At 41.7% G+C, this 25,410-nt stretch overlaps 1 protein-coding gene and 2 pseudogenes across 1 annotated transcript; 2 read left to right on the forward strand and 1 right to left on the reverse strand.

Moving 5' to 3' along the window:
- Positions 1–784: 784 nt before the first annotated feature.
- Positions 785–24,787, reverse strand: Prdm9 (PR/SET domain 9). Its single transcript, XM_087896202.1, has 10 exons — positions 23,176–24,787; positions 22,772–22,895; positions 22,451–22,558; positions 17,656–17,705; positions 15,690–15,846; positions 13,707–13,808; positions 13,000–13,271; positions 12,596–12,663; positions 11,148–11,341; positions 785–2,334 (listed from the first exon to the last, which is right to left on the reverse strand). The coding sequence occupies exons 1-10, from the start codon at positions 23,242–23,244 to the stop codon at positions 845–847; spliced, it is 2,634 nt and encodes an 877-aa protein (XP_087752328.1). The 5' UTR covers positions 23,245–24,787; the 3' UTR covers positions 785–844.
- LOC125392061 (BRCA1-associated RING domain protein 1-like) lies at positions 2,523–5,196 on the forward strand (annotated as a pseudogene).
- LOC146895763 (BRCA1-associated RING domain protein 1 pseudogene) lies at positions 6,144–7,710 on the forward strand (annotated as a pseudogene).
- Positions 24,788–25,410: the final 623 nt, after the last annotated feature.

Below are 25,410 nucleotides of genomic sequence, written 5' to 3' on the forward strand. Positions count from 1 at the left end.
TTTGTTTTTCTGGTTCATCTCATGTCATGAAAATGGGAATTTGTAGTACTGGGGTACACGCCTTTAATCCCAGCACTCAGAAGGCAGAGGTAGGCAGATCAATTGCTAGACCAGCCTGCTCTACTGAACAAGTTCCAGGACAACCAGAGTTACACAGAGAAACCTTGTCTTGAAAAACCAAAACAACCAACCAACTAACCTACCACCAAACAAACAAAGACCCAAAAGATAAAACACAACTGTGAAGAAAAAATAATAAAAAGGGGCTGCTCTGCCGACGCAAAGAAATCCAATTAGGTCAAATCAAACCAAATCAAAATGCCCATTGTTTTATTAAGTATGGTGCTCTCAGGTGGCCAAGCACATGGCTGGGAGACAGGACAGTGGAAAGCCCATGCAAACCCGGATCCACGTGTTTCTCCTTTGGAAACCCACTTAAATACCCTATGGGAGTATGCTGGGATTTGGAGTCCAAACTAATGCAACTCCCATGCCAGGGGCTGGAGGCTATGCTCCAGACTTAACAACAGCCAAAAAATAAAACAAACAAAAAAGACCAAAAAAAAAAAGAAAAAAGAAAAAAGAAAAAAGGAAAAAGAAAGAAAAAAGAAAATGGACATTTTTCTGAATATATATATTTGGTTTTTAGAGACAGAATTTCTCTATGTAAAAGCCCTAGCTATCGTGGAACTTGCTCTATAGATCAGGCTGGCCTTGAAATCACAGAGATCTGCCTGCCTCTGCCTCCCAAGTGCTGGGATTAAAGGTGTGTCTGTCCAACCATTTTATATTCTTGAGTTTAGAAAAATCAGACTTGTCAGTTTTAGTAGAATAAGTGAGATGTTTAGAGGCTACATTTGTCTTCCTGTGATTGTTGAGGTATGTTTTTATTGCTATTGGCTTTCTCATCCTTCTTGAAAAGATAGGACTTCTCCCCTGTGTGTGTCCTCTGGTGACAGATGAGGTGTGACTTCTGTGTAAAGCCCCGCCCACACTCCCTGCAAACATAGGGCTTCTCCCCTGAGTGTGTCCTCTGGTGACGGCTGAGGACTGACTTCTGTGTAAAGCCCTGCCCACACTCCCTGCAAACAAAGGGCTTCTCCCCTGAGTGTGTCCTCTGGTGACGGCTGAGGACTGACTTCTGTGTAAAACCCCGCCCACACTCCCTGCAAACATAGGGCTTCTCCCCTGTGTGTGTCCTCTGGTGAAGGATGAGGTGTGACTTCTGTGTAAAACCCCGCCCACACTCCCTGCAAACATAGGGCTTCTCCCCTGTGTGTGTCCTCTGGTGAAGGATGAGGTGTGACTTCTGTGTAAAGCCCCGCCCACACTCCCTGCAAACGTAGGGCTTCTCCCCTGTGTGTGTCCTCTGGTGACTGATGAGGACTGACTTCCAAGTAAAGCCCTGCCCACACTCCCTGCAAACATAGGGCTTCTCCCCTGTGTGTGTCCTCTGGTGACGGGTGAGGTGTGACTTCTGTATAAAGCCCTGCCCACACTCCCTGCAAACATAGGGCTTCTCCCCTGTGTGTGTCCTCTGGTGACGGGTGAGGTGTGACTTCTGTATAAAGCCCTGCCCACACTCCCTGCAAACATAGGGCTTCTCCCCTGTGTGTGTCCTCTGGTGAAGGATGAGGTGTGACTTCTGTGTAAAGCCCCGCCCACACTCTCTGCAAACGTAGGGCTTCTCCCCTGTGTGTGTCCTCTGGTGACGGGTGAGGACTGACTTCCCTGTAAAGCCCTGCCCACACTCCCTGCAAACATAGGGCTTCTCCCCTGTGTGTGTCCTCTGGTGATGGGTGAGGACTGACTTCTGTGTAAAGCCCCGCCCACACTCCCTGCAAACATAGGGTTTCTCCCCTGTGTGTGTCCTCTGTTGCTCATTGACATTTGACTCATCACTGAAACATTGCCCACATTCTCCTTCAACTCTTGAGATTTCTGATCCAATAAATGATTTGACTACATCCTCTGTATTTGTTTTCTGGTCTGTTCTGAGCTCTTCTTCCATAGTTTTCTTACTTTCCTCAGATCTCACTTTTCCTTTGAGTGTGTTGGGAAAGGTTGTTGAAATCTGTCTTGTCCATTTATGCATGGGTTTGGACTTTCCTTTGACATCTTGACTTCTGACCTTGTCATTTTTGTTGTGTGAATCAAAATGTTGCTGTTCCTGAAGCCGATCTGGACAGGGATCCCCTGGTTTGGAGTTTATCCTTGCAGATGCTCCTGAGAAGATCTGAGTGCGATGATTCCATTGCACATGTTGACTAAGGAATTTTGGACTCGAGAAGGCCAAAGAGCACAAAAGACAAGGATGGATCTCTGTCCTTAATTCTGCGAAAAGATGAAGTTTTTGGTTAGAGTGAACATAATAAACAAACTGCCTACACATCTGTTTTTGTGTGTGTGTGTGTGTGTGTGTGTGTGTGTGTGTGTGTGTGTGTGTGTGTGTGTGGTCAGGCCTATTCCACTACTCAGTCTGCATGTGTTAACAACACAAACTCAGCTGGGTTTGATGGTTCATGACTGATCACTTTCAGTTCAAGGACAATCTGGGGTAGGCTATGGGGTGAAATTTTGTCTCAAGACAAACAACAGCCAACACAAATTGTCTCCATCAGGTGCAAATTGTGAGTGCATTCCCTTATTCCATATTCTACATTTTTTACAAAAATCTATAAAAGCTCACATTACATGTCAGCCAGACTATGCAGACTATGGTCCTCCAAGTAAGATCAGAGGCAGTTTTACTTCTGGTCTAAATGGTGCAGCAGTGAGCATGCCCTACAAATGACAAGTGTCTTCTAGGTTATATCCTACCTTACCCAGTTTCATTTACTTAGATCCCTGAGCACCTTTCCCCATGCACTCTCTCCACCTATTTCATTCTATTGAGACACAGTAACACTTCCTGACTTAGGTGGAATTTCCTTTCATGGTTTTTCCTAAGAAGGGAAAAGGATGTATGTGTTAAACTGGAGTTCATCCAGATAGAAGATTGACATCTGTGGGCAAGTGGGTAGATAAAAGCAACACAAGTGAATCTGAAATTGTTTTCTCATTCAAAACTACATATTCAACTGGAAAGTCTCCTGAAGTAGACTTCAAGTTAGAGAAGGCAGAGTGTGCTAGGTCCTATTGAATAAAAAATCCTGACTTCTGTTGCCACAACTTGGCTATGAATTGTCTTTCTCAGTAACCCACAAATCTTAAATGAAAGTTAATGGCTTCCCTCAGGCTTCACACCAAGTATTCATGCTCATTCCATTTACTCTTATTCCTCTTCGAATATAACAGAAAATCCTGTTTCAAAACACATCCTTAGTCAAATACTATTAGACACACAACTCTCTGTATGCAGTCCTCCTTCCCCCATATCTCCAGAGACTGAAACAATTGCTAAGGTGATTGCACACTGCATTATATTTTAGAAAATCGACCAAAGCATCATTTTAGAATGGAGAACTGAAAACCCCATGCTTCATTCTCCACTGTCCTGGAACCAGTCACAAGTTATAAGCTCTACATTAACAGGCTTATGCGCATTTCTCTGTCATCTACTTCCTTCCATTAAGTGATTTCAGCCTGTTCTCAAAAGTCCAAACCTTTCATGCATTGAGCCAGTTACAAAAGCTACTTCCTCTGTGAGACCCTTTGACCAACTGTTTGTTCCTCCCAAATGTTATCTTCCTTCAGTATTCTTTATATTCACCCCTACTCCACAGGTTTCTAAACATTTTTCCTGGATTACTTTTCTTCAAAGCCAGAGTCAGTTCCTGACTCTGCACAGATCTGTACAAGTATGCATGCTTCCCTACCTTATGAGTCAGCTTCCAAAGAGCTGGCACTCCAATCATTTTGTTAATTTTATATTTTTTCCTCCTAACTAAAGCCAAAATTTACTTGACAACTAATTGATATAATGCATGATGACATATTCATATTATTTACAAATAAGAAGGAAATTAAAAAAATGGACCAGAATAAACCAGTTCAATAAAAGAGTTGGTGGGTACTTGAGAACTCTTCTTCTTTTGCCTCTAATCTTAAAGTCCTTGAAGTAAGAGAGTCAGATATGTATGAATAAAGTGTCAGTATAAACCTAACCTCAAAACGATGACAAAACCTAGAAAGGGTCAGTGCATGAATCTGTTTCTACAAATCCTCATGAAGTTGTTTCTAAGATGGTTAAAACAGCTCTTAGAACATCTCAAAAAGACAGCAGAAGAAATCTTTAGCTGAGATCAACCAGGAGTGGAATTAAGGCCAGGAAAGAAGGTAGTAGATTTTATTCCAAAGAGGAATTGAAGGAGAGCTTCCTTCTGCAGCCAACCACCAGTTGAGCGTTCACCAGAAAATGGTGAAACTGATTTATTAGCAACTGATTCTTGCAGAATCTGAATATTCTGGAAGCTTGTCTAACGTCTCTTTACTATTGACTGAGCATATACTGTCTTTAGATGCCGTGAGCAAGCATGAAAAGATTTCTGAGAGGAAGGTCTGTGTAAAAGATCTTCATTCGGTAGGGCATATGGAAACCTCAAGGTTGTAGCAGGTCTCCCAGTCCTACTTCTAAGGGATGTGGGAGCAACATTCCAGGAACCAGCAGAGATTTCGTGCTTGCAGAAAACATATTAATGACTGTTTTTCATTGCCTTTGGGCAGACTTCAAGTTAATATCACATTCAGGAGAAATAGTAACATATCAGATGACTCCCTTAGTCTTTCACCAGGCAACTTCCACCTTTGCCGAAGAGCTCAACTCACAGACAAATGATGCCAAGCCCCTGCACATAAAGCTGTCACCCAAAATTATGGCCGGGAAAGAAAATAACAGAGGAGAGAGATTGCTTCATAATGCTTCTATTAGGGGCAATAAATCTATTGAATGCTTCTTGCAAAGTGGAAATAACCCAAATGTTAAAGATCACGCGGGATAGACACCATTGTATGAAGCCTGCAGTCATGGTCACTCAAAAGTAGTGGAATTGCTGCTCCAGCATAACACTTTGGTGACTACCACTTGGCTATCAGAAAAACTTACCATTCCATGATGCAAAAAAAATGGGAAGTTGGATACTGTCCTGTGGTGCCTCCAGGAATGCTGCTGACATATTTGGTGTGTGGCCCATGGGTTATACAGACTGTCTTAATCATTGTTCTATTGCTGTGAAGAGACACCATGACTCTTTATAGAAGAAAATATTTAATTGGCAGGCTAACTTACAGTTTTAGAGGTTAGTACAGATGATATGGGATGTCCTTCTGTATATGTGTTGCTTTTATTGGTTAATGAATAAAGTTACTTTGGCCTAAGGCATGGCAGAATATAGCCAGGCTGGAAGAGAGTGTATAATTATATATAAGAGAGTATATAAGTATATACAGAAAGTATATAAGTATATATAAGAGAGTAGGCGGAGTCCATAAGATGCCATGTAGCTGCCCAAGGGGACAGATGCCAGACCCTTACCAGTAAGTCACAACTTCGTGCCAATACACAGATGAATAGAAATGGATTAATTTACTATGTTAAGAGTTAGTTAATAAGAAGCCTGAGCCAATAGGTCAGGCAGCGTTGTAATTAATATAGTTTCTGTGTTATTATTTGGGTCTAGGCAGCCAGGAAATGAATGAACAGTCTCCTTTTGTAGGCCCATATTTCTATATTGGTGTGGCAGTCAGGCTCTAAAGCCATAGGACCACCTGAGGTGGTCATGTAGCCCTGCAGACAGGCTGTCACCACCCCAACAAAAGGTCAGGATGTTGTTGCTCCTTTCTTTGTAATTTAGAGAATGACTTATAGAGATACTGATTCAAGCCTACGTGACAGCTAGCATACACAGCAGACAGGTAGATGCGGACGTGACAAAACGCCATTCACCTGGTTACCTAGGAGACAGAATGCTGGTGTATTTTTCCGCTCAGTTTATGTGTTGCTATAAAAGCTGTTTGTGAACTCAGGACTTCATGAGGGACCACTGAGAATCTCCCTCCCAATTAAGCCATGTAAGTTGTATCTTTATTTCTGTCTCCTTCACGCTGGTCAAGCGAGAGAGTTTATGTTGGGATGTGGTCTAGAGAAATAATTTATGGTCCGGGCTAGAACCGGGCCCTAACATCCTTTTACATATATTATCATCATGGCAGGGAGCATAGTGGCAGGCATGGCAAGCATGGTACTAGAGAAGCAGTTGAGGGCTACACCCTGATTCTCAGGCAGAGTGAAAGATACTGGGCCTCAAATGGGCTTGTGAAACCTCAAAGTCCATCCCCCCTCCCCCCAGTGTGGGAGAGTGGTTTGTATTCTGTCAATTATATTTTCAATAAACACTGATTGGCCAGTAGCCAGGCAGGAAGTATAGGCGGGACAACCAGACAGGAAGTAGAGGAGGGTCAATGAGAACAAGAGAATTCTGGGAAAGGGGCAGCCCATTCCTCAGGGGTCCTGACCCAACCGCAGAGGAAGCAAGATGTGACTGCCCTGCTGAATAAGGTACTGAGCCACATGGATAACACAGAGATAAGAATAATGGGCTAGGGGGCTGGAGAGATGGCTCAGAGGTTAAGAGCATTGCCTGTTCTTCCAAAGGTCCTGAGTTCAATTCCCAGCAACCACATGGTGGCTCACAACAATCTGTAATGGGGTCTGGTGCCCTCTTCTGACCTGCAGGCATATACACTGACAGAATATTGTATTCATAATAAATAAATAAATATTAAAAAAAGAATAATGGGCTAATAATGGGCTATATAAGTTATAAGAGTTAATAAGAAGCCTGAGCTAATGGACCAATCAGTTTATATCTAATGTAGACCTCTGTGTGATTTCTTTGAGACTTAATGATTGTGGGAACTGGGCAGGACAGAAAACCTCAGTCAACACCCCCCAGTAACACCCTTTCTCTAACAAGGCCAGACTCCTAATCCTATCAAAAAGTTCCACTTCCTGATAATTAAGCATTCAAATATGAGCCTATGGGGACCATTCTTATTCAAAACACCTCACAGACAATGTGTGATCATTATTGCTGCTATCAGAGAAGAATGAATCATTCTCAACTAACAAGTGATTGACCATGAATGCTGGGCAGCAAAAGTATGGATGCTTACAGGCAATGAACTTGCTTCTGACCCTCAGAAAACACTCAGCAAACTTGAGAAAGTTCTTAAGACAAAAAAAAGTGCTGAGTTTGACAGTACAGTATCGCATATCATTGTTCTTGATGATGAAACTCAAAGTACTATGCCGTGTATGCTTGGAATTCTCAAATGGATGCTGGCTCCTAAAGTTTGATTGGGTAAAAGCCTGGCTGCAAAGTACATGGACAGAAGAAAAAGTACAAAGTTCCTGAAGATCCACAGAGGAGCCATCTTCAGAAAGTCAGAGTTGTTTGATGGAGGCTACTTTCTCTGAAGAGAGAATCAAACATCGTCCACAGAACCACGTTCTTATGCTCATGACTACATCAGGGTCAAAGCCCTCAGTAGAAGCCCAATTCAGACTGATACAACTCTGAAATGTCAATACAGTTGTGTGTCATGCCAATCATGATTCTGATCATGGCTTCTGTACTAAATCCATCATCTATGAAAATCTGTTTCACTATTGTCCAGAAAGGGATTGGCAAGGAGGGCAAAGTCTGGTTGGCTCCTTCCACCTGACACATTAGCTGTGTAATAGCCTTTGAATTGCTTCCTCTTGACTGATGAATGTCATACCAGGTGAAGATTTTCACGTGAACATACATAGTTTGTGGAAACCCAGCCTTTGGGATATATTTGAGCATTCACATTCTTATGGATAGGTAGAACCATCCTCATTTCCCCTCTCTTAATTACAAAATAAAACAATTGACGCTAGATTAGGAATTTATGTAGATACCTAAACTGCTTTTAAGGCTCTTTTTGTTCTCTTGAGGGAGGATGGGGCTCATTGGTAAAGTCTTCATGAGCCATGCATGAGGCACAAGGTTCCACACTGGGAACAACAAAGATATTTTCACTTTACAAGTGGCCTGTGGCTTTTGGTTGATCATGTGTCCTAGTTAGGGTGGCTATTGCTGTTATGAAACACCACGACCAAAACAACATAGGGAGGAAAGGGTTTATTTCAGATTACACATCCAGGTAACAGTCCATCACTGAGGGAAATTGAAGCAGGAACCTAGAGGTAGGAGCTGATATAGAGGACTTGAGAGGAGTGCTTACTGGCTTGCTTGCTCAGCCTGTTTTCTTATAGAACCCAGGACCACCAGCTCATGGATGGCCCTACCCACAATAGACTGGGCCCTCCTGCATCAGTCACTAATTAAGAAAATGCCCTACAGGCTAGCCTGCAGCCTGATCGTAGGGAGGCATTTTCTCAATTTAGGCTCCCTCCTCTCTGATGACTCTAGCTGGGGACAAGTTGACATAAAACTAGCCAGCGCATCATGTCTTTCAGTTTTATCAGCACCTATCAAACATTAATAAGTGAGATGGTATCAGAACCATTTTCTACCTTTGTAAGTGCTCTATTATTAATTTAGCATCCTTTAGTAAACAGAAAGAATATCGTCAGATAATTTATTCTGCCTTTGTTATGAAAATAGAACATCTATCTAAATGTGTCGCCATAGATGAAAAGTTCTATCTACAGTGATCTTTTTCTTACATTGTCTTTTAGTTTCTTACATTTTATTGGACTTCCTTCATGTTTATTTATTTTTAAAATCTCGTGTATGTATTAGGAAATCATGATTTGAACCATCGAATGATAGTGGCAAAATCAGCAGTAAGCTCATGGTACATGCTTTTATTGTGTACATTTGCTGTCTACTGTGTATTTGTGCACACCTCTATTTTCTGTAACTTATTTTAGTGTTGTCATTTCTTAGAAGGTCTTACCAGTTTAGAAATTTAAAACATCAGTTCGTTAGATTAGAATCAATCCGTTTGGGGTAAATCTTTCTGGGCATTAATAAAATATGTAAAGATTTAATTCCCTCTCTATTTGTTTTTCTTTTGTTTCTTTCCCTTCCTTTTTCCTTTCCTCACTTTTATTTGTGATACTGGTTATGGAAGTCAGAGTCTTGTGCACGCTAGACAGTTACCTATCACAGAACTATATCTGCAGCTAAGTTTTTTTTTTAAGATTTATTTATTTATTAAGTATGCAGTGTTCTGGGATGTATGCCTTCATGCCACAAGAGGGCAGCAAATCTCATTATAGATGGTTGTAAGCCACCATGTGGTTGCTGGGAATTGAACTCTGGACCTCTGGAAGAGCAAGCAGCCAGTAATCTTAACCTCTGAGCCATCTCTCCAGTCCCCTCTTTTCTTCTTTTGAAAGTAAGGGGTGGGGGCCTTACACATGCCAGGCAATACCCAATCCTGTATTTATTTTGACATAGTCTTGCTAAGTTAGTTACATTGGTCTTGAAGTCACCCAGTTTTAATTTCTTTATAAAGTTGTTAGTTTGGTGGGTAGGCAAAAGTTGGAGATTTTTCAATTCACAACATTTCACCATATCCTACAAAAGCCATGGAAGTAAATATAGAGGTATGAGTAAGAAGAACTTCCTCTTGATACTGAAGTAGTCAAGGACAGAGGGAACCACCTGAGCACATACACACTGGCAGCTTATCCTGTCTGTCCTACGTAGTCTCATTGTGAATGGACAGGAGCTATACTTCTAAGATGTTTTTAATGTAGAGGATTCTTTGATGAATCTTCCCAGAAATCAAAGTCTTTGTAGCACTGATTTTTTAGAAAGAAGGACTGAGAGAACTGTTTTGTTGTCAGAAGCAGAACAAGGCAGCTTGACAACCACTGGGTAGTAGTGCCCCAAATCAGAACATTACAGGATGTGAAGCTAATCATTTCAAGTTTCACTTACTATAAAGTCTGAGATTCTGCTTGTCATTTGAAAATATACCTTGCATTAATCCTTCTTGACATACTGCTTTTTCATGTCAACAGGTATATTATGTGAACACAATAGTATTTTCCTGATATTGGCTTTTCAAGGTGAACAGTTTTGAATGTCTATAGCTCTTTTCCCTGTGTGACTCACATTTCATTCTGAATCTGGGGTGGGTAACATCTGGATTAATCCATGTAAAATCTGGATATTTGAGTTGTAGTTTGTTGTTTGCTTTTTGATTTGTTTTTCCAAGACAGGGTTTCTCCGTACAGTCCCGACTGTCCTGGAACTTGCTCTGTAGACCAGGCTGGCCTTGAACTCACAGAGCTCTGCCTGCCTTTATCTCCCAAGTGTTGGTATTAAAGGCATGATCCATCATTGTCTAGTGAGTTATAGTTTTTGGTTTTTCAATTTATTCCACCTCTGAGTGGGATAAATATGTTGTATCCAGAGTCTCATTTGTGGATGAGATTTGTGTCTGTTCCTTGCTGTGGATTTCTATTTCTAAAAATGACTTTGAGGAATCCTGTTCATGTTTAATTTTCTTTCTTTCTTCCTTTTCCTTTCTTCCTTTCCTCCTTCCTTCCTTCCTTCCTTTCTTTCTTCCTTCATTCCTTCCCTTCTTTCTTTCTTTCCTCCTTTCTTCCTTCCTTTCTTTCTTCCTTCCTTCCCTTCTTTCTTCCTTCCTTTCCTTCCTTTCTTTTCCTTCTCTCTTTCCTTCCCTCCCTCCCCCTCTTTCTTTCTTTTCCTTCCTTCCTCTCCCTCCTTCCCTCCCTCCCTCTCTACCCCCCTCTCTTTCTTTCTTTTTGTCTCTTTTTCAAGATAGGGTTTCTCTATTTAGTCCAGGCTGTCCTGAGCTCACTCTGTAGACCAGGCTGGCTTCAAACTCAGAGATCTACCTGCCTCTGTCTCCCAAGTTCTAGGATTAAAAGTGTGCTTATGTTTTATTTTCTTGCCTCACCCTGCCTCTCTCATTCCCCTGGCCCTTTTCGCTACTAGTATTACTGAGTGTCCTAGATGCTGATTTTTATGCGGTTTGTTTATGGTAAGCTTTTTAACACTTGAGGTTGTGCCTCCTAGAGAAGTGCTTGAAATTTTCATTTTTCTCCAATGGATTTAAACTTCACTTTTCTTTACTATAAATAATTTTTTTAAAAAAAGGAGTTGAAACACAAAAATTTTCAAGGAGAATTCCTTCTTTTCTTTGTTTTCTTTTTAAGGAACCACAGCAGTGCCTACCTCTTCCTGTTGTGAGTCCTTTCTTCCTCTTGCTTCCCCACTGAATGCCCAGTTCCTGGCCGTACTCATCCCCATACCAGACCAGAAGCTCACAACCTGGTCTGATGACCCGGCAAGTTCGATAGAAGATCTGTCTGTGGTACTGAAAGGCCACCAGGTTCTGCTCCTCATCATCCCGGGCACAGTTCACATACCTAGAGTAGAGACAAAGGGAAGGTTCCATATCTGCGTCTAGCCCCTTACTTGTGCTCCATACTTCCATGCTCTGAAGTTTCACTCTCCCCCTCTCTTTTCAAAGAACCCTATGTTCTCATCTATCTCTTTCGTAATGTTATACACATCCTAGCTCCAAGTCCTGCTACTCTACCCTAGAGCCCTTTCTTTCACCAAGAGCCCAGCTTTCAAAGCTGTTTCAGACTTCTGACTTTACTGGCGACAAAGCAGTGACTGTCTGTTTCTCTAAACTCTAAATCTCCCAGTTTATACCTTAGAGCTTGGCACTAGTCATGTACTCTGTTTCTAGAGTCTTACATTTCATCCTACACTGACTCCCAGTTTGTTTGAAAGTTTTCCCTGCTACCTGCCCAGTTTACCATAGAACCTGAGAGGTCTCTTAGCTGGATGACACAGAAAATAGGGCTAAAGATATGGCTTAGTTGGAAGAATGCCCGCCTATATACACAAAACGTAGGGCTCCAACCCCAGCACCACATAGAACTGGATATGGTGGTGCATGCCTATAATCTGGAAATGCAGTCAGGGAGATAAGAAATTTAATTCATCCTCTACTACATAGGGAGTTTAAGGAGAACCCATGTTACTTTGTCTAAAAAGAAAGATAACAGAAAAATAGTAGTTTAATTAGACTTTCTATCTTCTAATCAAATAAGACTCCCTCACAGCAAAGGGCTGGGGTGCACATTATCCGAACCTAAGTCCTTCCAGAACCCAGTACAGATGTCTTTGAAGCTAAGGACATTTCCTGCCCTCACAGACGGAAAGTCCTTTGTTATTTCAGCACTGTGTATTTCTCAAAAAAAAAAAAAAGGAGACTTTCAGCCAAACTTTCCTATAGTAAAATATCTGTAACATGTCTCTTGTAAGGACACAAGTTGTATGATCTGGTAATCAAATCTGTTTTCTGAACTGGAACACAAAATAAATGCTTCATAAATATTGAATAAATTATAAACCTAGTGTTTTCAATGAATGTAGGCGCCTTAAGATTTGCTGGGTATTCCAATTTTGCTGAGCAGATTTGTGCTTTGATAAAAGTTAAAGATAATATTAGTAACTTATTTTTTTCCTGACTGTTTACAAAATGAAAAAATACTGTGCAGAGAAGAGAAATGCAGAGTATGAGAACCATAGAGGAGTCATGATGAAAGAGAAAGGGACAAGTTTTGTGGGACAGCCTTTCTTGGAGTCCAGAGTCCTAATGGCCTTACCTCATCCAGTTGGCTTGGGACTCATCCTGCCCATCCACATACTCATAGCAGTTTCTCCCCTTGGTGATCTGAGTTTCAGAAAAAAGATGTGTTAAGGCTCCGGGATGACAACAATGAAATCATTTTACTCCACCCCCATCAGTGCTTCCTGAGCTTTGGACTCTGCCACTTAACGGGGCCCCACATGATGCTTTGGATCCTGTGCACATCTGTTCTCTTTGTCTCTGTACCACCCTATTCCTACTCACCCTCAGATCCTGAAGCAGGACATCCATGATTGTACAAAGACCATTCAGTACACAAAATTAGGCATGTGGCTCCTGTCCATGTCTTAGTATCTCACACCAGAAGCACAAGAAGGAAATAGGGAGACAGAGGATGCAGGAAAAGGAGGCATTTCTCACCAGCCAGGAGTAGCCACTGTTGGCTGCCTCTTCATCGTCTGTGATCTGGCCTTTATAGGGGCCAAAGTGCAGGCCCACCGGCAGGTCAGACGCTTCATTCCATACTCCAAGCCCAGCCTCAGGGATGCCGGATGGACCAATTCTCAGTCCAGGGGGCAGACTGAGGACTGAGCGGTTGGGATGCCCCCCGTCCACTTCACTGTCTTTTATAAATATAGGTAGCCCATGGTTGGGACAACTGTTGATGAAGAAATTCTGGCACTTCTCACAATCTAAGATAAGAACAGCAGTGATTAGGGAAGGTATATGAACATTCCCAGATCTAAAGGTCTTCAGAAAGACCATGGCACCCATGTCATTTCCTCTCAGTTTGAACCTAAGTCACTTAATTTAACCAAATTAAATGCCTGTGTTTAATAGACAGACGTCCTGGGTGACCAGGAGCATGGCAGGGGGAAGACAGAGGGGGCACACATGCAAACCCAAAACCACATTTTCCTTTTTTCAGCATGATCCTGCTGTGGGAGTGGTCCTGACCGTCCCCAGGGAAGGGTCAGTGCTTGGCAGGCTGGAATGACATTAACAGTCACTAAAGTAGTGACTCCAAATGACATTAACAGTCACTACAGTAGTGACTCCAAATGACCAGATGAATCATACCAGGACATAGTAGCCTTCTACATGAGAAGGTCCTAATGGACACTTACAGAGGTAGTCATCGTCCTGGGGCTCGCTGACCTCTACATAGGCAAGGTCCTTCCTCTCTCTCAGACTGTACATCTTCACTTCAGCCTTCTTTCTCCTTGGTTCTGGATTGGAGGACAAAGGAAAGTTAAAGTTTGTGAACCTGGAGCATTTATCCCTGTTTCTTCAGAAAATCTAAAATTTGGGTCTGTAGAGAAGATGGGCCAGCAGTTAAAGCACTTGCTGCTCTTGTAGAGAACCCAAGTTTGGTTACCAGCACCCACACAGTGGTGGCTCACAACCATCTATAACTCCAGCTCTAGGTAATCACTCTCTTCCAGTCTCTGCAGGAATAAGGCATGTAAATGACACACATTCACATATAAAAATAAATATTTAAAAAACTAAAATTTATTTTAAAAAAATTTAAAAGAAAATGTGAAATTTATTGCTATAAAATTATCTTTTATCATTCTATATACTCTGATTCCACTTTAACTTTCTGTTTAAAGAAGCTAAGTTTCTGTCTTCAACTGACTACAGATGCCTAATCTAACTTTTAGGGGGAGTTTCAAGACAGGGTTTCTCTGTATGTAGCTTTGGCTGTCCTGGAACTTGTTCTGTAGACCAGAATGGCCTTGAATTCACAGAGACCTGCCTGCCTCTGCCTCCTGAGTGCTGGGATTAAAGGTGTGTATCACCACCACCCAGTGCCTAATCCAATTTTAATTTCTGACTTTTCAGGTTTAATTTCTACATGCCCACATTTTTCTACTAAAAAACAGTTCATTCACATGTTGATTCATTTAGAAAATATTTATTGAGGGCAGGCTGAAGATTAGACATTGAACAAAGCCTGGGCACACAGCATTGAGAGAATTTGGTTCCTATTGTCACAGAGAAGATTTATTGGATATTGCTGTGGAATAATCCTTCTGTAGAGTATTAAAATGTGTTGCTCTCATTGTTAATAAAAAGCTGACTGATCAATAGCTAGGTAGGATTTTCGGGGCAGAGAGAATGCTGCTAAGAAGAAGGGCGGAGCCAAAGGAGTCACCAGCCAGACACCAAGAAGAAACAGGAGAAGCAATATGAAAGAGAGGTGATATCATGTGACAGAATGTCATTAATATAAATTAATATAATATATAATTATATTAATAAAAATTGGTAAATTTAAGTTGCAAGAGTTAACTAGTAACAAGCCTGAGCTATTGACCAAGGATTTATAATTACTAGTAAGTCTCCAGGTTGGTTATTTGGGAACTGGTTGGTGGGATAGAAAAGTCTGCATACAGACACTTTGCCTGGATCAGATATTTTATGCTTCACTTGCTGTTTTAAAGCATCACAGGAGCTACCATAGCTTTATTTCCACACATTAACACTCAGAAGGTCACAGATTGCTGCTGTGGGATAATGCTCTTGTACACTATAAAGATTTGTCACTCATATTAGTTTAACAAAATGCTGATTGGTCAGTAGCCAGGCAAGAAGTATAGGTGGGGCAACCAGACTAGGAGAATTCTGTGAAGTCGAAAGGCAGAGTCAGTCACCAGTCAGATGCAGAGGAAGCAAGATGAGAATGTCTTACTGATAAATGGTACCAAGCCATGTGCTAAACATAGATAAGAATTATGGGTTAATTTAAGTTGTAAGACTTAGTTATTAATAAGCTTGAGCTAATAGGCCAAACAGTTTATAACTGATATAAGCATCTGTGTGTTTCTTTGGGACTGAATGACTACAGGACCAGGCAGGACAGAAACTTCCATCTCCATATTGCCCAAGCCCTGGTACCTCCTTGTGAATAACAGCCCAAGTGTATGCCTTTAAAATCAATGTCCTGACAGTGCTTAATAGCATTCCCACTCTCAAAGCCACAGCTTAGATAAGACCAAGCTCAGAACTATCTGAAGTTCACTACACAGACCATTCTAAACCATTCTTATCAACCTTCCTAGGTAACCTAGAGAGATTAAAGTTCTGAAATTATTTACACTTACTTGCTTTTTGTCCAGAGTGCTGTCCAGAGGCATTTCCTTCTCCATTAGAGGACACTGGTTTCTGAGCAAGTTCTGAACCACTTGTATCCAGCAAATTTTCTATTCCAGGCACTTTTTTCACGTTTGATTCACTACTTAATGGCATTCCAGGTGCTTCCTTTAATTAGAGGCACATATAAAAACACAACAGGCATTTCTGTAGCTCTTTATGACTTTCCACATATTTTCATGTGTTACTTTAGTTAATGTGTGAAAAATCCTTGGACACATGTGTGAACTGTCTGAATAAGAAAGAGGAAAAGAAGAACCTAAATGGGCTGCAAATCTAGGGCAAGAGGCCATATCCTAGGCTCTCTCCATTCAGGCTTCTTTCAGGTTGGAGGGAGGGATATTTGGGAAGGCTAGCTAGAAAGCCAATGAAGTTGGTAAATGAAGTGATTAAGTGTTACAGAGAGAAATAAGGCATAAAGCAGGAGATACTTGATGAGATGTGAAATGTGGAAAACGAAGGAAAGGTAAAACAGACCTGTAAAGGGAAGTGACAGCAGAAATTTAACTCTGGGAATAGAATCAAGTGATACTGAAATTGCAAAGTGGCGTGTTGGAAGTAGCTGACTCTGGAATTAGGTTGTTTGTTTGAGACAGGGTCTCATTTTGTAGGCTGGTTTCAAACTCACAGGACTCCTCCTACCTCAGCCACTCAAGTGCCTGAATCACAGATCTGAGCCATCATGCTTAGGTTGACTCTAGAATTAGATTAATTAGTTCTTGTACTAATTTTTCCAGAAAATCCACTAATTTTCTCAATCATAAATGTGTATACACACTAATTGTTCATTTTAAAGATTTATTTTCATTTCTGTGTGTGTGTGTGTGTGTGTGTGTGTGTGTGTGTGTGTGTGGAGTGTGAGGTTCTATTAGGGTCAGAAAAAGGCATTCAATCTCTTGGAGTTGGAGTTAATTGCAGCTTTGAACTGCCCTGCTAGAAACCAAGCGCAGGACCTCTGGAAGAACAGGAAGCGCTATTAACATTGAGCCTTCTCTCCAGCCTCCATAATGCTAATTCTTTTTGTGTTACTGAATAGAACATGTGCAATTGAATGCAATATTAATATGAGATTAATGGCTTTTTTCATAATCTCTCCCACAGATGACATTTCAATAGAAAAATGTATTCCTTATATGGAAGTCTTACATCATTTTCTCTTGCAGGACTCACTATATCATTGTATACCCATGGCTGACCTGGGACCCCTTATGTAGACTAAGCTGGCATCAAACTCACAGGAGTTCTTCTGATACTGCTTCCCACCTAATTACAGGCATGCACCACCATACCTGACTAAGTCATTTTCTTATTTGTGTATCTCTTGCTGTCAAACTTCAATATTCTTAGGACTGAGAGCTGCTCTTTCTTATCAGAATGAGTCTCTATGAGGGGAGGATCACATCCCCTTTATCTGCGCCATCCAAGGTAAATCCTCTTCATATCTGTAAACCACCCTTAGAGTATGTTCGTGTATTTTCCACTTTGACACAGCACTAAAAAACTGAGGTAGAAGCACTCAGGTGCATGACATAAAATGGCTAACACTATGACTTTACTAAGTAGTAAAGAGCTTGTGCATGCTTCAGAGAAAGAATTCTGAAATTGACTGCACTCCTACTTGCTATGATCTTAGGCATTATTACTGGACATTTCAACTCCTTATCTATAAAGCAGTTTTAACTTACTCCCTGTCTCAAAGGGTTTGCTAATTTAAAATGTTTACAATCTGAAATATTGTGAAAATAAAACAAATCAAGTTGCTATTGTTGACGTTCTTATTGATTTAAATGATGATGAGAGCAGATGCAGAGGAGACTAGGAAGCAGCAGTTCCCAGGGTGCTCTAAGTCTCTTCTCTTATCTGTGCTTAGATCCACAAGGAAAGTTTTCTTGTGTGTAGGATTTGAAAAGGACTTACCTTCTGCTGTTTAGTGTGCTTCACTCGGAAAGGCACCCAAGGAGGACTAACTGAAAAGTGATGAGAAATCACTGTTTTGGTTTTGATGCTTATTTTTACACGTGGGATACTCAGCAAGAACAGAGAATTCTGAATAATTGAATGAAGACTTCAAGGAGGACCCATGGGCGATATGGAAATTGGTTTCAAAATATTATTAACCCTATTTTCTATTGGGGGCATTGCTGATTTTCTTTTAAGTTTATTCAAAAGTAGGCAAAACTCATCTCCTCTTTGTGTTCATAAGATATCTATTGCATTTATGTTCAAGTAAATAAGTCAGTCAACCTGAGAAGAAGAAGAAAAAAAACCTGAATAAACCAAGAACAAGAAGAAATTAAGTACACATAAAAGTCATGCAGTCAAAGGACATTTTCAGTATCATCCTCAACAGTGAAAAGTTGGAAATCTTTCCTCTATGGTTACAGCAGGCATCCAAGATTCCCATTCTTGCTATCTCTACTTAACATAATACCAACAGTCCTGGTTAGAATAAGAAGGCTAAAAAAAAAAAAAGAAAGAAAGAAAAAAAGAGAGAGAAATACAAGTCAAATCCAGGTGCCTTTAATCCCACTCAGGAGGCAGAGGCAAGTGAATCTCTGTGAGTTCAAGGCCAGCCTGATCTACAAAGTTCCAGGAGAGCCAGGGCTGTTACACAGAGAAACCCTGCCTCGAAGGAAAAAAAAAAAAAAAACAAATACAAGTTGTCAGGTGGTGGTGGTGCACACCTTTAATCTCAGCACTCGGGAGGCAGAGGCAGGCAGATCTACAAAGTAAGTTCCAGGACAGACTCCAAAGCTACACAGTGAAACCCTGTCTTGAAAAGCCAAAAACAAACCCCCCCCCCAAAAAGAAAAAAAGAAAGAAAAGAAGGAAGAAATACAAGTCGTCTTAACTTGAAAAGAAAGAAGTAATTTTATAAATTACATTGTCTTTTATACAGAAATCATCCCTTAAGGTTCCACTAAGAATTGCAGGATATAAAATAAACACTTAAAAATCAGTTGTGTTTTTATACACGCACAATAACAATAAACAATCCAGGGAAGTAAAAAAATTTTAAAAGCACATCTAAAAAGTTAAAAGAATAAAATATTTGGTCATAAATTTAGCCAAGGATTTAAAAGATTTGGACACCAAAAATAATAAAACATTACTAAAAGAAATTAAAGACTGAAATAAACAGAAAAATAGCCTGTGTTCATGGCTTAAAAAACAATATTACAAAAGTTTCTATTACCTCAAATGACCTACAGATTAAATGCATTCACTACCAAAATGCCAATGTCATATTTTGCTGAATTAAGAAAATATCAAAATTGGGGCTAGAGAAATGGCTCAGAGGTTAAGAGCACTGATTGCTCCTCCAGAGGTCCTGAATTCAATTCCCAGCAACCACATGGTGGCTCACAACCATCTATAATGAGATCTGGTGCCCTCTTTTGGCATGCAAGCATGCATGCAGGCAGAACACTATATATAATAAATAATTTTTTTAGAAAAAGAAAATATCAAAGTCAATATAGGATCTTAAGGGAATCAGAACAGCCCAGGGTATTGTGAAAAAGAACAAAGCTTAAGATAACTCAACGCAGGTTAAAGAATCACACTTAAGGCATGATACTATCTATAAAATCATTAGAAGAAAACTAGACAAAAATCTTCATAACATTGGAAACGTAATGATTTCCTGGATGTAATACAAAAAACATAAACAGAAATAAAGATTACATTAATCATAACATCAAATGAAACAACTGAATGAAAAGATAACCTAATAACTAGAAGAAAGTATTTGCCAAGACTATATATAGTAAGAGGTTAATTTCTAGAATACATAAAGGACTCCTACAACTCAATAACCACAAAATCAATACAAAATAACTTAAAAATAGATGATTAGATTCGTTTGTTTTTCCCAAATCAATTATTTTTGTATATAAGTTCTATTTCCTAATATTATATTTGAAAGTTAATTACAATAAGGTGACCTGGGACTGGCCCCATGAAGACATTAGTTCTTTCCTAGGTAGAAAGAGATGCTTCTCACTTCTACCAGCCATGAACACACAGAGTTCATGTGAACATACAATGAAGATCCCCTACACTCACAGAAGGAAGTCCTTGTTGAAACCTGACCAGGGTAGAACCCTCATGTTGGGTTTCTGGCCTCCAGAAGAGCAAGAAATATATTTCTGCTTAAAAACTTAGTGCCTGATGGTTTGTCATGGCAGCTTCAGCTGACTAACTAATACAACAACAAAAGGATTTGAACACACACTTCTACAGATACCTAAGAGGTCAACAAGCAGAGACAGGTGACCAACACAGCTGATCATTGGGGAAAGGAAAATTAAAATTCCAGTGACATATCTTTACTCTTCAGGATGCCTATTTATTAAAAAAAAACTCAAAAGAAGTAATGGCAAGGATGAGGACAAATTGGAATGCTTGATCACCTTTGGTGGGGATATAAAATGGTGCAGCTCTCATAAATCGTAAGTCCCTCAAAAATTAAAATAGAATTACTTTATGATTCAATCTGATTTCTTTATGTACATTGTTGTGGGAGTAACTTCCGCTGCCTCAACCAATAATCATTGAAGCAGGAGCCCACAGTGCAGCGGGGAGCGACTTCCGCTCCGTCAGCCAATAGCTGCTGAAATACCAGCCCACTGGGGCGTGGTATATTTCTCTCTTAAAAAGAGAAGCAGTTCCGGATAAGGCCCTCTTGGTTCCGGCTCTTGGTTCCGGTGCTCGGTCTCAGCTGCTGCTCCCGGCTCCTGCTCCAGCGACTAGGCTCCCTTCCTGACGGTTTATGGTGTATGTAAGTTTTACCCCCCGCCAAATAAATAACCCCTTAAAACATAACTGGTGTGGGATTGATTCGTTAATAATTGGCGCCCAATGTGGGGCGGTTCTTAATTGGATTATGGGATAATAGCTTTGTACTTGTGAGTTATTGTTTTTGACAAATATATTGGTATTGATTCTTATATATTGATACAAAGTTAAATTATGTTGACTATTTTATGCATACATGCTTCTACCTCTGTTTAAAACATTTTTATGTATTGACATATATATATTGTATTAATATATGTATATTTTACCATATTGCATTGTACACTTCTACCTCTGATTAAGATACTTATATATTGTTTATGTATTGATATATATATTTACCATATTGCAATGTATACTTGCACATTGTTTATATTTGGAGGTCATATTGTCCCCATTTATTGCACAGTTGTTTACTATTTCAGTCTTTAAGTTAGATAGATATTGAAAATAATATAGATCAATAGTTATCTAAGTTTGTCATTTATAATTAGACTAATCAGGTTCTTTAGATACATAGAGATTATATTCAATATAGATAGATAATCTTCAACCTCTTCAAAGAGCTGTAAAAAATGGCCTTTAATCTAACTCAGAGTTCTGTGGTAGGGAGACACAATCCTTCCTGGCAACACTGATCTATTCCCGAGAAAATGTTGAGCACCAAAGACACTCCACCTGGAGCCTTTCTTCTTGATAGAACTGGCCTTTGGGTAAAGAAATGCCCATACCTCAACTACTGACAGAGTTGCAGAGTATCCGTAAATGGATAAAACAGGACTGTCATATCCTGCCAAGACAGGATAAGATAGTTTTGAAAAGTTCCTTGCCTTTAAAAATGGTATGTCAGTTACGTTAGGCCTTAGCCAAAGTTGGTTGCTTCAACGCTGCAAACGTGATTTTGGATGATTGCCCAGGTAGCCAGTTGTCTCTGTGATTTGTTACATGTTCTGGAAGTTTGATTGCACTTCCTAATTACTTAGGTAACTATTTCCCTTCTCAGATCTTTGATGGGATTGAAGATTATATAAACGTAGTTACTTTCCTTTTATAACGTGGCCAAGTTATTTCTTATACAAGACTTAAGCTAGTTAAAATAGGATATTTGTATTTATTGTATATAATTGTGTAGGTTTGTACTTACTGTATATAATTTCGTAGTAGGCTTAGAACTCTCTTACTTAAACAAAAGGGGGAGGTGTTGTGGGAGTAACTTCCGCTGCCTCAACCAATAATCACTGAAGCAGGAGCCCACAGTGCAGCGGGGAGCGACTTCCGCTCCGTCAGCCAATAGCTGCTGAAATACCAGCCCACTGGGGCGTGGTATATTTCTCTCTTAAAAAGAGAAGCAGTTCCGGATAAGGCCCTCTTGGTTCCGGCTCTTGGTTCCGGTGCTCGGTCTCAGCTGCTGCTCCCGGCTCCTGCTCCAGCGACTAGGCTCCCTTCCTGACGGTTTATGGTGTATGTAAGTTTTACCCCCCGCCAAATAAATAACCCCTTAAAACATAACTGGTGTGGGATTGATTCGTTAATAGTACATATAAAAAGTGAAAAGATCTTTAACATTTTCACATCCATGGTCATATTAGCATTATTCATAATGAACAAGAAATAGACTAGACACTAGGTAAGGAGCTTGTGCTAACTGTTCTGGGTTTGACACTTCTTGTTGACGCCCAGATTTGTATATATTTCAAACTTATTGTACATATAAATAGTACACAATTTTCAGATATTTTAAAATGTATAGAGATAACTTTTTAGTATATTTTGCATTGCATCTTGTTTGTTTGGTGACCTTTGAGTCTTGAGGGGGGAAAAACCTAGTTTTCAGAAGCTAGTTCTGAGACATTTCTGAAACCTAAATCTGGCCTGGTTTTGAAAGGGTGCCTCAATCCTCCTGACCCCTCACCTTGCTGCTTGGGTGTCCATTCTTCATCAGAATCATCACTGTCTTCTATCTGGGGCTTGATCACTTGCCTTTGGTAACACATGAAAGCTGGTCTAGGGGCTTTGAGACCTGAAAAGAAGCAAAATGTTCCTCTTAAAAAGGAAGCAGGCCCTAGAGGAAGGAACAAAAGAAACATCACAAGGCCAGGTGGGCTCCGGATTCACACACACACACACACACACACACACACACACACACACCAAAATGTCCTCTAAGCTTGTCTCCATGGGAATTGGAGACTGCTTTTTACCTAGGCTGATCTGACCCAAGACTTTTCTTTACCTATAGAAACCAGCATTTTATAGTTCTTTTTCACGTTCCTATAGCGAATTTTCTCCCACTCTCCCATCTCTGTCCATTCTTCTTTGGAGAAGTATATGGAAATATCTTTGAACTCATCTTTGACCTGGAAGAAAAAATAAGAACAAAAAACAGAACGTGCAGGGCAGAGCATGGAACCCTGTGGTGGTCTCAGTGATCAAATTTTCTTGCCATTCCCAGAGGCTCGTTTAAGCAAACTCTGGACGTTACTGCTGATAAAGCAGTTGCTGATGAGCCTTTTAGCCTCTCACATATTAGGACACCCTCCCGTCACAGGAAAACCAGTGCCATAGTGCAGGCCAGGAGTCTGTGGTCCCTTTGCACACACACCGCATGATACTTCGGGCTCTAGGACAACCTTGTACCTTGGACTTCCATTCGAGTCTCGCTGCATCTCCCTCCTGACTATTCTCTTCCAGTTTGTAGGTGCTCATGGTTCAGGACATTTCCCTGGGGAGGTCCAGGCTCCTGTGGTCCTACGAATGGAGAAGTAACCAAGGCTCATAGGCATAGGGAGGCCCAGCAGCACAAGGGAAGTGTCTGGAGGTGGGAATCCATGCAAGCCAACACAGTTGGTTTTTGTTTGAGCCTCTGTCGTCTAGGAAGGCACAGTGGATCTGGACTGAGCCTTAAACCTAGGCACCGACCCCACTTCCGGGTTAGGGCCTGTGTTAGCAAGTGGAGGATTCCCCTCCGCATCTGCAGAATGGGGTTCCAGTCCTGCTCCTGCCATCAGGGCAGAGCACTTGCGCCTTTCTCTGACTGACAAGCTGGGTCTGGAAGATCTGTTTTCTGACTGACATGCTGGGTCTGGAATCGGAATCCTGGGGACACGTGGTTGGAGTCCCTCTGAGATCTGAGGACCCTCTGGCTGAGATTTTAATTTAGGGTACCCTCAGGTTGAGGGAATTGGGATCTGTAGGCGGGAGGAGTCTCTTGGGCTGTGAGAGACAAGGCGTGGGGACTTTCAGACTGAGAAGATTCGACAGGCTTGTGTCAAGATTTGGGGTTTGTCATGTCGAAGGTATTTGGGGTACTGCTGAGTGAGAGCATTTAGGATCTTGGAAACAAATCTTTTTTTTTTTTTTTTGGTTTGTTTTTGTTTTTTTCAAGACTGGATTTCTCTATGGCTTTGGCACCTGTCCTGGAACTAGCTCTTGTAGATCAGGCTGGCCTCAAACTCACAGAGAAATGGAACCGGATCTTAAGGAGAGACAGGTCCTCGGTACTGAGGGTGTTGGGGTCTCTGGGGCTCGGGAGAGTCCAGGGTTCCTGTCTGGAAACTTGGTCTCTCTGTGGAGAGCTACCCAGGTTCCTCAGGCAGAGGGTGGGTTGGTTCCGCGCAGGTGCACTTGGGACTAAACCAAAGGGCACTGTGCGTGTGCGCGTGAGTAAAGCTGAGGTGTCCGCGCGTGTGTGTATGAGTGTGTGTGAAGCTGAGGTGTGTGTGCGCGCGTGCTTGTATGTGTGACACTGAAGAGTGTATGTGAGTGTGCGTGCGTGTGGAGTATGTGTATACGTGAGTACGTGTGTGAATGTGAAACTAGGTGTACGCGCGCGTTAGTGTGTTGAAGCTGATGTGTACGCACACGTATGTGTGAAGCTGAGGTGTCCGCGCGTGTGTGAGAAGCTGAGGTGTCCGCGCGCGCGCGCGTGTGTGTGTGTGTGTGTAGCTGAAGTGTCCGTGCGTGTGTGTGAAGCTGAGGTGTCCGCGTGTGTGTGTGTGTGTGTAGCTGAAGTGTCCGTGCGTGTGTGTGAAGCTGAGGTGTCCGCGCGCGCGTGTCACGCCGAGGGGACTCGACTCTAACTTAGGGACGCGCGGTCACGTAGCGCGTAGGGCCTGGGGTCTCACGACTGAACCTAGAAGTCGCCGGCTCCCGAGGGCGTCGCCTGTGCTCGAGGTCCCGGACTCCGTCACTCGCGCCACCGCCGACGTTCGTCCTCCGAGGGACTCCGAGACTGACTGACAGGAAATTGGCACCCAGCCGGCCGAGGGGCGGGAGCAGGAGGGGGAGGGCGGAGCTCTGCCTGTCAGTCACGGGCTTCCCTCAGGCTGCCCCGCCCCGAGTGGGGCCCAGCGCGCAGGCGCAGTCTCATAGAATGGGGACCCAGCGCGCAGGCGCAGTCTCGTCCTCTGCGCGCATGGAGTGGGGCACAGTGCGCAGGTGCGGTCTCGTCCCAGCTGTGCGGTCGTTTCTCTTGCCCCTCGTTTTTGTTTTTTTGTTTGTTTTTGCCGAACTAGGTTCCCCTTAGCTGTGTCCAGGCTACAAAGCGTCCTGAGCGCTCAGGGCTCTCTCGCGTGGGTTTCTTTCATTCAGTCTCCGGCTGGGGCTGGACACCGGGAAGCCATCGTCGGGTTGGAAATCTCTGGGACCGGAAGTCCAGCTTTGTCCAGATTCAGTGAGCCCAGGTCCACCCTGAGATAAGTAGCTAGTATCAGATAGATACACAAAATGAAACGAAACAGATCTGGGTCTCCTGAAAAGGACGTAAAACTCTGTCAGGCTGTGAAAGGTTTTTGATACTTACGGAGCCACCAATTTCATAATAATTTAAACAACATAAACACATAGGTTTTTTAAAATTTTTCGTGAAGTGCT

This window comes from Myodes glareolus, chromosome 1 (genome assembly GCF_982192425.1).
Source record: "Myodes glareolus chromosome 1, mMyoGla1.1, whole genome shotgun sequence".
Lineage (NCBI taxonomy): Eukaryota > Metazoa > Chordata > Mammalia > Rodentia > Cricetidae > Myodes > Myodes glareolus.